The 16,013-nt window shown below is 49.2% G+C and overlaps 1 protein-coding gene across 1 annotated transcript; it reads right to left on the bottom strand.

The window, feature by feature from the left end:
- Positions 1–9,068: 9,068 nt before the first annotated feature.
- On the bottom strand, positions 9,069–12,981 carry LOC130505537 (uncharacterized). The gene is made up of 3 exons (XM_057000140.1): positions 12,859–12,981; positions 9,175–10,177; positions 9,069–9,100 (listed from the first exon to the last, which is right to left on the bottom strand). Exons 1-3 carry the CDS (start codon positions 12,979–12,981, stop codon positions 9,069–9,071), a joined length of 1,158 nt encoding a protein of 385 aa, XP_056856120.1.
- Positions 12,982–16,013: the final 3,032 nt, after the last annotated feature.

Here is a 16,013-nt window from a genome sequence, read left to right as displayed (position 1 = left end):
GGAGGCGTCTGTGTACACCACATAGGGTTGGTCCTCCTCAGGCAGGACAAGGACTGGTGCACTAGTAAGCATGTCCTTAAGTGCAGAGAAACTTCTCTCACACTCCACTGACCATACAAACTTAACATCCTTTCCTGTCAACTGAGTCATAGGCTGTGCCAAGCTAGCAAAGCCCTTCACAAACTTCCTGTAGTAGCCGGCCAGCCCTAAGAAGCTTCTGACTTCTGTGGCATTCTTAGGCTGAGGCCATGCCTTTATGGCCACTACCTTCTCCGGATCAACAGACACACCTTCACTTGACACAATGTGTCCAAGGAAGCCAATGCTCTTTTGCCAGAAGCTACACTTGCTTAACTTAGCAAAGAGCTGCTGCTCTCTCAACCTTCCCAGCACAGCCCGGAGATGCCTCTCATGATCCTCCTTGCTCTTGGAGTATACAAGTATGTCATCTATAAAGATGATTACAAATTCATCCAAGAAGTCTCGGAAGGTACCATTCATCATCTTCATGAATGCTGCTGGTGCATTGGTCAGACCAAATGGCATAACCACAAACTCATAGTGCCCATACCTGGTTCTGAACGCGGTCTTCTTTATATCACTTGGTTCAATTGGGATCTGATGATACCCTGAAGCCAAGTCAATCTTGGAGAACCACTTTGCTCCCTTAAGCTGATCCAACAGCTCATCTATCCGAGGCAATGGGTACTTGTTCTTGACAGTAACCCTATTGAGCCCTCGATAGTCAATACACAGCCTAAAGCTACCATCCTTCTTCTTCACAAAGAGGACTGGTGCTCCCCAAGGCGACACACTAGGGCGTATAAAACCCTTATCCAACAACTCCTCTAGTTGTTTCTTTAGCTCGGCCATCTCGGCAGGAGCCATGCGGTAGGGACTTTTTGACATTGGGGCCGTCCCTGGTTCCAGTTCTATTATGAATGGGTCCGACCTATCAGGGGGAATGCCCTGTGGGGACCTAAACACATCCTCAAACTCACTGACCAGCGGAATCCCGTCCGGGTTACCACCCCCAACAACCTCCTTAGTGGTGATTGTGGCAATATAAGCCTCACAACCCCGCTCAAGCATCCTTTCCGCTTGGACCGCTGATACCACTAAGCATCCAGAGGTTGGACGAATACCTTGGAACCTGATCGGGGGTCCACACCCACTCTCAAACAGCACCCTTCCCCGGTGACAGTCTAAGGTGGCCCGATTCTTTCCAAGCCAGTCCATACCCAAGATCACCTCATGATTCTTGAGTTGGACCACAACAAGATCCACAGGCATTACCCTGTCCTGGATCACCACTGGGATATCCTTCACTCGTCCTAATGAGGGCATCAATTGGCCTCCAGCCGCACTCACTAGGCCAGGATCATCCCCTGTCCCAATCTGGAACAAACCCTTTCCGACCAAACATGGACTCACAAAACTATGTGTAGCTCCAGTGTCGAAAAGTACATGTGTTTCCACACCACCAATACTTAGGGTCCCTACAGGAAACCCAATCTAAGCATCTAATCCATTCTAGGTTCCATACCATGCATTTCTAAAAATTTAAAAGGAATAAGATCAGATCATTACCAGTGATCGCCACGAAAGGCTTGGCCTCATCAGTGTCCTTAGACAACTCATAGACCCTTGGTGCAGAAGTCTGGCCACGGCTTGGTTCCGGCTTGCTAACCTCAGACCTCATCCTGCCTGATCCAGCCTGAAGCTTAGGACAGTCCTTTCGGAAGTGTCCGGCCTTCCCACACTGGAAACAAGTCCTAGAGTCACCACCAGCCGCTTGACCACGACTCTGATCCGGTCCAGGACAGTCCCGGACGGAGTGATCCATCTTGCCACACCTTGTGCAAGCTCCCATGGCTCTCCAGCACTCACCACCATGGCGTCTTCCACACTTTTGGCACTCCGGCCTTCCACCTGAGGTCTTACCCTCATCACTTGAATCTCTCTTCCTTTTCCGGTCACCAGCATGACCAGTACCACTTGCCTGACTCCTACTCTTGAGTCTGGCCTCTTCAGCAAGGTTAGTCTCCAGCATTGCCATACGCTCCACCAACTCCGAGACAGTACGGAAGGTACGGACTGAGCAGTAGGTCCGGAGCTCGACCCTAAGGCCTCTTATGAACCTGCGGACCTGAACTTTCTCATCCTCCAACTCCTTACCCACATACTTCCTGAGCCGGTTGAACTCCTCTTCATACTCCCTGACTGACCTACGCCCTTGGGTCAAATCCAAGAACTTGGCCTCCAAACGATCCCATGCTTCAGCTGGGAAATACTTGTGGTTGAACTCAACCTCAAAGTCAGAGAACTTCTCAATAGATCCATTGGTGCGCTTGTCCACAGACAGCCACCAGTTGTGTGCATCTCCCTCCAGGAAGTGCACTGCTATGTCTCTCTGGTACTCCTCAGGGCACCTTGTAGACTTGAAGTTCCGGGCCAGCCTGTCCCTCCATTCATCCGCCTCCATAGGGTCAGCACTTCCAGCAAAATGCTTTGTCCCTAGGCGAGATATGTGCTCTAGCACCTTCAGGTAATCCACCTTACCAGATCTTCTAGCTGGCGGATCAAGTTCAATCACCTCATCAACTGGTGCAACTTGTCCAGCAGCTCCTGGTACCACCACCTGAACTTGTGGAGCTTGCCCCACGGATGAATTCACCAATGGAGTGATTACTTGGGTCATAGCCAGCATCTGACTACCCATGAGCCTGATTGCATCAAGCACCTCTTTCATGGTAGGTTCCACCAGCTGGTTTCCTTGGTTAGCTCCACCATTGGCTGCACCAATGCCTCGGCCGCCCTGATCACCAGCATGTGAGGACTCTCCCTCAGCCTCCATGTCATCTTGTAGCTGCCTTGCAGCTTCCTCAGCTTGCTCTTGCAGCTGTCTAGCTAGTTCAGCTTGCTCCAGCTGCTGCCTAGTCTCTTCAGCCGCCTTTTGCTGCTGTTCCACTAGACCTCCCTGAACCTCAGTCGGAATGATCCGAGCCAAAGGCAATCCAGTTGCACTGTCCACGCCAAGACTTGGATTGGGCAGCACCACACTTGGATTGGTTCCATCCGCGCCACCTGGGCCAGATGCTCCAGCTCCATCCTTAGTCCTCTTGGACTTGCTCCGACTCTTACCACCCTTAGGAGCATCAAAAACAACACACAAGATCAAGGTTAGTAACACTTAACCAATGATCCATCAAAAACAGTTCCTAATACCAAAAATAAATCAAGCCCTATACTGTGAGACTCCAGCCGGATGTGTGATGATCAAACCATAACCCCCAAGTCCTAGAATCAAGCATGCTCTGATACCAACTTGTAAGACCTGAACCTGGATCCTAAGACCCAACTGATCCGCGGCCTTAACCTAATCATCTATGTGTAATTGGCCGGTTTATGTCCATATTTTTCTAAGTCATTTCCAAGTGATCTGAGGTTCATATACATTTAACAAGCAATGCGGAAGCTAAGTAAACATTCATCTTTATTAATATAAACCATGTGATCCATACAATGTAGTAATATCAATCAGTTTGCACAATAGGCTATGATAAGTTCAATGCTATCTAAACACACATCACACATCCATCCTTGGCTTGAGTCTTCACAGCTCCTTGGCTTTCCCACGATCCTGACCAGATCCTGCATTCATATAAATTTCATCAAATACACAATCAAACCGATAACCTAGCAACAAGTCTAACAATGCATGGTTAAGTCCCTTAGAACTAGTTTCTGTCCCAAACCTTGATCCACTCGGATCGGTCCCTAAAAATTATACAAACACCATGATAAATCATGATAATTCACCACTAAGAGAATGGTCAAGTCAGAACCCACAGGACAGGTCCGGATCATGCCGATCTCACCCTAGACCCGCCACCATGGTCACAACTTACCACCTCTAAATCGATGATATAAATTCATCCTTTCACCATGATAATTCATGATAAATCCCAATTAAGAGATATATGAAGTCAGAATCCCCAAACCTCAACCGGAAGTTAGAGATCCAACCTTACATGCCCAACCAAGGCCATGGAGAGTTTATACTGACCAATCCATGCCCTGAGGGTCTGATCGTGAGTTTAAACCCACAGATAACAATAATATGAATTATAAAAGAGATAGAATGGAAGAGAAGGGAGAACGGATGCAACCAACATCACTTGGTCCATACGGACCATCCATCCGGACACACGGTTCACGGCGATGGTAAGTGGTTAGCATCACTAACCTTAGGAGTGGCCGACGATGGGTTCTGATCCTTCCCACTAGCCTTCTCGGTTCCTCTTGTCTCCATCTTCACACGGTTCCTTCCCACAACACCTCCTTGGTCGCCGGACAAGAACAATCCACACCGCGCACTCACACGGCCAAACAAGCAAACCGCCGGTCTCTTTCTCTCTTGGATTCTCTGGTAATTTTGGCAGAGTTTCCCTTCTATTGTCTGATGACAAATATCGATGCCCAAGGTCTATATTTATAGACAAAGGCACGGGTAACCGTTTTTGGGCGAATGGGCGCGAGTGAATGGCCGAATGGACACATGCGGTAAACCCCGCATCCTTTCGGTCCAACCGCTCCTCAACTGCCTCTCAACTGCTCCCATACATCGAACTTCATCCTTTGGCGCATTGCCAAGTGCCTGGCCGTACCACCAAACGCCCTTGGTCCCATCCGGACCGCACCACATCCCACCGGACCATAACCGCTCACGGTCCGGTCACACCATCCCAACTCCTAACACTCCTCCAAGCTGAGATGAGCTGACCACCACTGTCACCAGCTGAGTGAGCTAACATTCCAGCTACTGGAGCTGACCAGAACTCCTGTGAGCTACTGTGAGCTCTCTCACACTTCATTCCAGCTGCCCGAGCTTGATTCACACTCCGGCCAGCTGCCTAAACCCTTGTCCAGCTTCCTTAAGCTTGAACCTTCCTTGCCTTGGTTAAGTTTCAGCCTTCTGATATCCTTAACCCACTTGCCGGACCATGATACGCCTTGCCTTAGGTCATTAGACCTGATTTGGTGCGTCCCCTCGCACCATGGTCCATCCGGCCGATCCTATCTAGGATCGGGGACATGACAAGTCTCCCCCACTTGATAGGGATTCGTCCTCGAATCCAAACCAGGTGCATCCTCACTTACATACTGATCATACCACTCAGGGTACTCGGCCTTCATTCTTGCCTCGGTTTCCCAAGTGATAATGTCCTTGCCATTACTCTCCCACACTACCTTGATCATAGGTACTGTCTTCTTCCTTGTTGCCTTCTCTGCCCTATCTATGATTCGAACCGGCCTTGTCTCTAAGGTCAGGTTCTTACCAAGATCTTTGGGAATCTCAGGCAACACCACATCATGCTCAGATAGACACTTCCTCAGTTGGGACACATGGAACACATTGTGGTATGCATCCATTGCTGATGGCAAATCCAACTTGTATGCCACTGCGCCCACTCTCTCCATGATCCTGAATGGACCCAAGTATCTAGGATCCAGTTTCCTTCTTCCAGAAACCCTGGTCCTGCCTCTGAAGGTAATCATCTTGAGATACACTAGGTCTCCCACCTCGAACTCAAGATGTTTCCTCCTCTTGTCCGCATAGCTCTTTTGTCTATCCTGAGCCTCCTTCATCTTCTCCTTCACAAACTTGATCTTCTCTGTGGTCTCCTCCACAATCTCAGGGCCAATCATGCTACGCTCCCCCACTTGGGTCCAGCATAATGGTGTCCTGCATGGCCGCCCATACAAAGCCTCATATGGTGACATACCAATGCTTGTATGGAAGCTATTGTTGTAAGCAAACTCTACCAAAGGCAAGTGCTTCTCCCAGGTCTCTCCCCAATCCAAAACACATGCCCTTAGCATGTCCTCCAACGTCTGGATCGTCCTCTCTGACTGTCCATCAGTCTGAGGATGGTAGGCTGTACTCATGTGTACTCTTGTGCCCAATGCCTTTTGGAAAGCTTGCCAAAAGTAAGATGTGAACCTCGGATCTCTATCCGACACAATGCTTGCAGGTACACCATGAAACCTCACTATTTCATTGATGTAAATCTGCACAATCTCATCCACACCATCCCCCTTCTTGATTGCCAAGAAGTGAGCCGACTTGGTTAGCCTATCGACCACTACCCAAACAGCATCCTTCTTGTTCCTGGTCGTAGGAAAACCAGTCACAAAATCCATGGTGATGTGATCCCACTTCCATTCCGGAATGGGTAGGCTCTGGAGTAGTCCACTGGGCACTTGGTGCTCCGCCTTGACCAATTGGCAAATGGGACACTTTGCCACCCACTCGGCCACATCAGTCTTCATGCGCACCCAATGGTAATACCTCTTCAGATCTCTGTACATCTTGTTCAGTCCAGGATGTACTGAGAACTTAGACCTATGAGCTTGCCTCATGATCTCCTCCTTGAGTTCCCTATCGTTAGGAACGCTTATCCTTCCATTGACCAAGATGGTACCATTGCTTGTGGTTTGGTACTCAGTCTTGTCATTGAGAGCAACCTTTTGAAGGTTCTCATCCAGCTTCTGAGCTGCACAAATCCTGGTAAGGAGATCGGCCTGGTCCACTGCCTCCAACCCCAATGGCTCATCAGCACTAGCCAGGGTGTTGAGGTTAAGTGACCGGACCATCCCTTCCAATATGTCAGCCTCCTTCTCAGCTGAAACCTCAGCCCTTCTCCGGCTCAAGGCGTCAGCCACTAAGTTGGCCTTCCCTGGATAGTAAGTTATGTCCAGATCATAATCTGCCACAAACTCCATCCACCTCCTTTGCCTTAGGTTCAGCTCAGGCTGAGTAAAGATATACTTCAGACTCTTATGGTCTGTAAGTATCTGAACCTTAGCACCATAGAGATATGATCTCCAAATCTTCAAAGCAAACACCACAGCTGCCATCTCTAGATCATGTGTGGGGTAATTACCCTCATGCTTCCTCAATTGCCTTGATGCATATGCAATGACCTTCCCATGTTGGGTCAGTACACATCCTAGTCCAGTAATGGAGGCGTCTGTGTACACCACATAGGGTTGGTCCTCCTCAGGCAGGACAAGGACTGGTGCACTAGTAAGCATGTCCTTAAGTGCAGAGAAACTTCTCTCACACTCCACTGACCATACAAACTTAACATCCTTTCCTGTCAACTGAGTCATAGGCTGTGCCAAGCTAGCAAAGCCCTTCACAAACTTCCTGTAGTAGCCGGCCAGCCCTAAGAAGCTTCTGACTTCTGTGGCATTCTTAGGCTGAGGCCATGCCTTTATGGCCACTACCTTCTCCGGATCAACAGACACACCTTCACTTGACACAATGTGTCCAAGGAAGCCAATGCTCTTTTGCCAGAAGCTACACTTGCTTAACTTAGCAAAGAGCTGCTGCTCTCTCAACCTTCCCAGCACAGCCCGGAGATGCCTCTCATGATCCTCCTTGCTCTTGGAGTATACAAGTATGTCATCTATAAAGATGATTACAAATTCATCCAAGAAGTCTCGGAAGGTACCATTCATCATCTTCATGAATGCTGCTGGTGCATTGGTCAGACCAAATGGCATAACCACAAACTCATAGTGCCCATACCTGGTTCTGAACGCGGTCTTCTTTATATCACTTGGTTCAATTGGGATCTGATGATACCCTGAAGCCAAGTCAATCTTGGAGAACCACTTTGCTCCCTTAAGCTGATCCAACAGCTCATCTATCCGAGGCAATGGGTACTTGTTCTTGACAGTAACCCTATTGAGCCCTCGATAGTCAATACACAGCCTAAAGCTACCATCCTTCTTCTTCACAAAGAGGACTGGTGCTCCCCAAGGCGACACACTAGGGCGTATAAAACCCTTATCCAACAACTCCTCTAGTTGTTTCTTTAGCTCGGCCATCTCGGCAGGAGCCATGCGGTAGGGACTTTTTGACATTGGGGCCGTCCCTGGTTCCAGTTCTATTATGAATGGGTCCGACCTATCAGGGGGAATGCCCTGTGGGGACCTAAACACATCCTCAAACTCACTGACCAGCGGAATCCCGTCCGGGTTACCACCCCCAACAACCTCCTTAGTGGTGATTGTGGCAATATAAGCCTCACAACCCCGCTCAAGCATCCTTTCCGCTTGGACCGCTGATACCACTAAGCATCCAGAGGTTGGACGAATACCTTGGAACCTGATCGGGGGTCCACACCCACTCTCAAACAGCACCCTTCCCCGGTGACAGTCTAAGGTGGCCCGATTCTTTCCAAGCCAGTCCATACCCAAGATCACCTCATGATTCTTGAGTTGGACCACAACAAGATCCACAGGCATTACCCTGTCCTGGATCACCACTGGGATATCCTTCACTCGTCCTAATGAGGGCATCAATTGGCCTCCAGCCGCACTCACTAGGCCAGGATCATCCCCTGTCCCAATCTGGAACAAACCCTTTCCGACCAAACATGGACTCACAAAACTATGTGTAGCTCCAGTGTCGAAAAGTACATGTGTTTCCACACCACCAATACTTAGGGTCCCTACAGGAAACCCAATCTAAGCATCTAATCCATTCTAGGTTCCATACCATGCATTTCTAAAAATTTAAAAGGAATAAGATCAGATCATTACCAGTGATCGCCATGAAAGGCTTGGCCTCATCAGTGTCCTTAGACAACTCATAGACCCTTGGTGCAGAAGTCTGGCCACGGCTTGGTTCCGGCTTGCTAACCTCAGACCTCATCCTGCCTGATCCAGCCTGAAGCTTAGGACAGTCCTTTCGGAAGTGTCCGGCCTTCCCACACTGGAAACAAGTCCTAGAGTCACCACCAGCCGCTTGACCACGACTCTGATCCGGTCCAGGACAGTCCCGGACGGAGTGATCCATCTTGCCACACCTTGTGCAAGCTCCCATGGCTCTCCAGCACTCACCACCATGGCGTCTTCCACACTTTTGGCACTCCGGCCTTCCACCTGAGGTCTTACCCTCATCACTTGAATCTCTCTTCCTTTTCCGGTCACCAGCATGACCAGTACCACTTGCCTGACTCCTACTCTTGAGTCTGGCCTCTTCAGCAAGGTTAGTCTCCAGCATTGCCATACGCTCCACCAACTCCGAGACAGTACGGAAGGTACGGACTGAGCAGTAGGTCCGGAGCTCGACCCTAAGGCCTCTTATGAACCTGCGGACCTGAACTTTCTCATCCTCCAACTCCTTACCCACATACTTCCTGAGCCGGTTGAACTCCTCTTCATACTCCCTGACTGACCTACGCCCTTGGGTCAAATCCAAGAACTTGGCCTCCAAACGATCCCATGCTTCAGCTGGGAAATACTTGTGGTTGAACTCAACCTCAAAGTCAGAGAACTTCTCAATAGATCCATTGGTGCGCTTGTCCACAGACAGCCACCAGTTGTGTGCATCTCCCTCCAGGAAGTGCACTGCTATGTCTCTCTGGTACTCCTCAGGGCACCTTGTAGACTTGAAGTTCCGGGCCAGCCTGTCCCTCCATTCATCCGCCTCCATAGGGTCAGCACTTCCAGCAAAATGCTTTGTCCCTAGGCGAGATATGTGCTCTAGCACCTTCAGGTAATCCACCTTACCAGATCTTCTAGCTGGCGGATCAAGTTCAATCACCTCATCAACTGGTGCAACTTGTCCAGCAGCTCCTGGTACCACCACCTGAACTTGTGGAGCTTGCCCCACGGATGAATTCACCAATGGAGTGATTACTTGGGTCATAGCCAGCATCTGACTACCCATGAGCCTGATTGCATCAAGCACCTCTTTCATGGTAGGTTCCACCAGCTGGTTTCCTTGGTTAGCTCCACCATTGGCTGCACCAATGCCTCGGCCGCCCTGATCACCAGCATGTGAGGACTCTCCCTCAGCCTCCATGTCATCTTGTAGCTGCCTTGCAGCTTCCTCAGCTTGCTCTTGCAGCTGTCTAGCTAGTTCAGCTTGCTCCAGCTGCTGCCTAGTCTCTTCAGCCGCCTTTTGCTGCTGTTCCACTAGACCTCCCTGAACCTCAGTCGGAATGATCCGAGCCAAAGGCAATCCAGTTGCACTGTCCACGCCAAGACTTGGATTGGGCAGCACCACACTTGGATTGGTTCCATCCGCGCCACCTGGGCCAGATGCTCCAGCTCCATCCTTAGTCCTCTTGGACTTGCTCCGACTCTTACCACCCTTAGGAGCATCAAAAACAACACACAAGATCAAGGTTAGTAACACTTAACCAATGATCCATCAAAAACAGTTCCTAATACCAAAAATAAATCAAGCCCTATACTGTGAGACTCCAGCCGGATGTGTGATGATCAAACCATAACCCCCAAGTCCTAGAATCAAGCATGCTCTGATACCAACTTGTAAGACCTGAACCTGGATCCTAAGACCCAACTGATCCGCGGCCTTAACCTAATCATCTATGTGTAATTGGCCGGTTTATGTCCATATTTTTCTAAGTCATTTCCAAGTGATCTGAGGTTCATATACATTTAACAAGCAATGCGGAAGCTAAGTAAACATTCATCTTTATTAATATAAACCATGTGATCCATACAATGTAGTAATATCAATCAGTTTGCACAATAGGCTATGATAAGTTCAATGCTATCTAAACACACATCACACATCCATCCTTGGCTTGAGTCTTCACAGCTCCTTGGCTTTCCCACGATCCTGACCAGATCCTGCATTCATATAAATTTCATCAAATACACAATCAAACCGATAACCTAGCAACAAGTCTAACAATGCATGGTTAAGTCCCTTAGAACTAGTTTCTGTCCCAAACCTTGATCCACTCGGATCGGTCCCTAAAAATTATACAAACACCATGATAAATCATGATAATTCACCACTAAGAGAATGGTCAAGTCAGAACCCACAGGACAGGTCCGGATCATGCCGATCTCACCCTAGACCCGCCACCATGGTCACAACTTACCACCTCTAAATCGATGATATAAATTCATCCTTTCACCATGATAATTCATGATAAATCCCAATTAAGAGATATATGAAGTCAGAATCCCCAAACCTCAACCGGAAGTTAGAGATCCAACCTTACATGCCCAACCAAGGCCATGGAGAGTTTATACTGACCAATCCATGCCCTGAGGGTCTGATCGTGAGTTTAAACCCACAGATAACAATAATATGAATTATAAAAGAGATAGAATGGAAGAGAAGGGAGAACGGATGCAACCAACATCACTTGGTCCATACGGACCATCCATCCGGACACACGGTTCACGGCGATGGTAAGTGGTTAGCATCACTAACCTTAGGAGTGGCCGACGATGGGTTCTGATCCTTCCCACTAGCCTTCTCGGTTCCTCTTGTCTCCATCTTCACACGGTTCCTTCCCACAACACCTCCTTGGTCGCCGGACAAGAACAATCCACACCGCGCACTCACACGGCCAAACAAGCAAACCGCCGGTCTCTTTCTCTCTTGGATTCTCTGGTAATTTTGGCAGAGTTTCCCTTCTATTGTCTGATGACAAATATCGATGCCCAAGGTCTATATTTATAGACAAAGGCACGGGTAACCGTTTTTGGGCGAATGGGCGCGAGTGAATGGCCGAATGGACACATGCGGTAAACCCCGCATCCTTTCGGTCCAACCGCTCCTCAACTGCCTCTCAACTGCTCCCATACATCGAACTTCATCCTTTGGCGCATTGCCAAGTGCCTGGCCGTACCACCAAACGCCCTTGGTCCCATCCGGACCGCACCACATCCCACCGGACCATAACCGCTCACGGTCCGGTCACACCATCCCAACTCCTAACACTCCTCCAAGCTGAGATGAGCTGACCACCACTGTCACCAGCTGAGTGAGCTAACATTCCAGCTACTGGAGCTGACCAGAACTCCTGTGAGCTACTGTGAGCTCTCTCACACTTCATTCCAGCTGCCCGAGCTTGATTCACACTCCGGCCAGCTGCCTAAACCCTTGTCCAGCTTCCTTAAGCTTGAACCTTCCTTGCCTTGGTTAAGTTTCAGCCTTCTGATATCCTTAACCCACTTGCCGGACCATGATACGCCTTGCCTTAGGTCATTAGACCTGATTTGGTGCGTCCCCTCGCACCATGGTCCATCCGGCCGATCCTATCTAGGATCGGGGACATGACAAGTCTCCCCCACTTGATAGGGATTCGTCCTCGAATCCAAACCAGGTGCATCCTCACTTACATACTGATCATACCACTCAGGGTACTCGGCCTTCATTCTTGCCTCGGTTTCCCAAGTGATAATGTCCTTGCCATTACTCTCCCACACTACCTTGATCATAGGTACTGTCTTCTTCCTTGTTGCCTTCTCTGCCCTATCTATGATTCGAACCGGCCTTGTCTCTAAGGTCAGGTTCTTACCAAGATCTTTGGGAATCTCAGGCAACACCACATCATGCTCAGATAGACACTTCCTCAGTTGGGACACATGGAACACATTGTGGTATGCATCCATTGCTGATGGCAAATCCAACTTGTATGCCACTGCGCCCACTCTCTCCATGATCCTGAATGGACCCAAGTATCTAGGATCCAGTTTCCTTCTTCCAGAAACCCTGGTCCTGCCTCTGAAGGTAATCATCTTGAGATACACTAGGTCTCCCACCTCGAACTCAAGATGTTTCCTCCTCTTGTCCGCATAGCTCTTTTGTCTATCCTGAGCCTCCTTCATCTTCTCCTTCACAAACTTGATCTTCTCTGTGGTCTCCTCCACAATCTCAGGGCCAATCATGCTACGCTCCCCCACTTGGGTCCAGCATAATGGTGTCCTGCATGGCCGCCCATACAAAGCCTCATATGGTGACATACCAATGCTTGTATGGAAGCTATTGTTGTAAGCAAACTCTACCAAAGGCAAGTGCTTCTCCCAGGTCTCTCCCCAATCCAAAACACATGCCCTTAGCATGTCCTCCAACGTCTGGATCGTCCTCTCTGACTGTCCATCAGTCTGAGGATGGTAGGCTGTACTCATGTGTACTCTTGTGCCAATGCCTTTTGGAAAGCTTGCCAAAAGTAAGATGTGAACCTCGGATCTCTATCCGACACAATGCTTGCAGGTACACCATGAAACCTCACTATTTCATTGATGTAAATCTGCACAATCTCATCCACACCATCCCCCTTCTTGATTGCCAAGAAGTGAGCCGACTTGGTTAGCCTATCGACCACTACCCAAACAGCATCCTTCTTGTTCCTGGTCGTAGGAAACCAGTCACAAAATCCATGGTGATGTGATCCCACTTCCATTCCGGAATGGGTAGGCTCTGGAGTAGTCCACTGGGCACTTGGTGCTCCGCCTTGACCAATTGGCAAATGGGACACTTTGCCACCCACTCGGCCACATCAGTCTTCATGCGCACCCAATGGTAATACCTCTTCAGATCTCTGTACATCTTGTTCAGTCCAGGATGTACTGAGAACTTAGACCTATGAGCTTGCCTCATGATCTCCTCCTTGAGTTCCCTATCGTTAGGAACGCTTTATCCTTCCATTGACCAAGATGGTACCATTGCTTGTGGTTTGGTACTCAGTCTTGTCATTGAGAGCAACCTTTTGAAGGTTCTCATCCAGCTTCTGAGCTGCACAAATCCTGGTAAGGAGATCGGCCTGGTCCACTGCCTCCAACCCCAATGGCTCATCAGCACTAGCCAGGGTGTTGAGGTTAAGTGACCGGACCATCCCTTCCAATATGTCAGCCTCCTTCTCAGCTGAAACCTCAGCCCTTCTCCGGCTCAAGGCGTCAGCCACTAAGTTGGCCTTCCCTGGATAGTAAGTTATGTCCAGATCATAATCTGCCACAAACTCCATCCACCTCCTTTGCCTTAGGTTCAGCTCAGGCTGAGTAAAGATATACTTCAGACTCTTATGGTCTGTAAGTATCTGAACCTTAGCACCATAGAGATATGATCTCCAAATCTTCAAAGCAAACACCACAGCTGCCATCTCTAGATCATGTGTGGGTAATTACCCTCATGCTTCCTCAATTGCCTTGATGCATATGCAATGACCTTCCCATGTTGGGTCAGTACACATCCTAGTCCAGTAATGGAGGCGTCTGTGTACACCACATAGGGTTGGTCCTCCTCAGGCAGGACAAGGACTGGTGCACTAGTAAGCATGTCCTTAAGTGCAGAGAAACTTCTCTCACACTCCACTGACCATACAAACTTACATCCTTTCCTGTCAACTGAGTCATAGGGCTGTGCCAAGCTAGCAAAGCCCTTCACAAACTTCCTGTAGTAGCCGCCAGCCCTAAGAAGCTTCTGACTTCTGTGGCATTCTTAGGCTGAGGCCATGCCTTTATGGCCACTACCTTCTCCGGATCAACAGACACACCTTCACTTGACACAATGTGTCCAAGGAAGCCAATGCTCTTTTGCCAGAAGCTACACTTGCTTAACTTAGCAAAGAGCTGCTGCTCTCTCAACCTTCCCAGCACAGCCCGGAGATGCCTCTCATGATCCTCCTTGCTCTTGGAGTATACAAGTATGTCATCTATAAAGATGATTACAAATTCATCCAAGAAGTCTCGGAAGGTTACCATTCATCATCTTCATGAATGCTGCTGGTGCATTGGTCAGACCAAATGGCATAACCCACAAACTCATAGTGCCCATACCTGGTTCTGAACGCGGTCTTCTTTATATCACTTGGTTCAATTGGGATCTGATGATACCCTGAGCCAAGTCAATCTTGGAGAACCACTTTGCTCCCTTAAGCTGATCCAACAGCTCATCTATCCGAGGCAATGGGTACTTGTTCTTGACAGTAACCCTATTGACCCTCGATAGTCAATACACAGCCTAAAGCTACCATCCTTCTTCTTCACAAAGAAGGACTGGTGCTCCCCAAGGCGACACACTAGGGCGTATAAAACCCTTATCCAAACAACTCCTCTAGTTGTTTCTTTAGCTCGGCCATCTCGGCAGGAGCCATGCGGTAGGGACTTTTTGACATTGGGGCCGTCCCTGGTTCCAGTTCTATTTATGATGGGTCCGACCTATCAGGGGAATGCCTGTGGGACCTAAACACATCCTCAAACTCACTGACCAGCGGAATCCCGTCCGGGTTACCCCCCCAACAACCTCCTTAGTGGTGATTGTGGCAATATAAGCCTCACAACCCCGCTCAAGCATCCTTTCCGCTTGGACCGCTGATACCACTAAGCATCCAGAGGTTGGACGAATACCTTGGAACCTGATCGGGGTCCACACCCACTCTCAAACAGCACCCTTCCCCGTGACAGTCTAAGTGGCCCGATTCTTTCCAAGCCAGTCCATACCCAAGATCACCTCATGGATTCTTGAGGTTGGACCACAACAAGATCCACAGGCATTACCCTGTCCTGATCACCACTGGGAATATCCTTCACTCGTCCTAATGAGGGCATCAATTGGCCTCCAGCCGCACTCACAGGCCAGAATCATCCCCTGTCCCAATCTGGAACAAACCCTTTCCGACCAAACATGGACTCACAAAAACTATGTGTGTAGCTCCAGTGTCGAGAAAAGTACATGTGTTTCCACACCACCCAATACTTAGGGTCCCTACAGGAACCCAATCTAGCATCTAATCCTTCTAGGTTCCCTTACCATGCATTCTAAAAAATTTAAAGGAATAAGATCAGATCATTACCAGTGATCGCCACGAAAGGCTTGGCCTCATCAGTGTCCTTAGACAACTCATAGACCTTGGTGCAGAAGTCTGGCCACGGCTTGGTTCCGGCTTGCTAACCTCAGACCTCATCCTGCCTGATCCAGCCTGAAGCTTAGGACAGTCCTTTCGGAAGTGTTCCGGCCTTCCCACCACTGGAAACAAGTCCTAGAGTCACCACCAGCCGCTTGACCACGACTCTGATCCGGTCCAGGACAGTCCCGGACGGAGTGATCCATCTTGCCACACCTTGTGCAAGCTCCCATGGCTCTCCAAGCACTCACCACCATGGCGTCTTTCCACACTTTTGGCACTCCGGCCTTTCCACCTGAGGTCTTACCCTCATCACTT

Source organism: Raphanus sativus, unplaced genomic scaffold (genome assembly GCF_000801105.2).
Source record: "Raphanus sativus cultivar WK10039 unplaced genomic scaffold, ASM80110v3 Scaffold2353, whole genome shotgun sequence".
In the NCBI taxonomy this organism is placed as follows: domain Eukaryota; kingdom Viridiplantae; phylum Streptophyta; class Magnoliopsida; order Brassicales; family Brassicaceae; genus Raphanus; species Raphanus sativus.
Note: the sequence above shows the minus strand (reverse complement) of the source record. Positions and strands in the feature narration are given on the sequence as shown.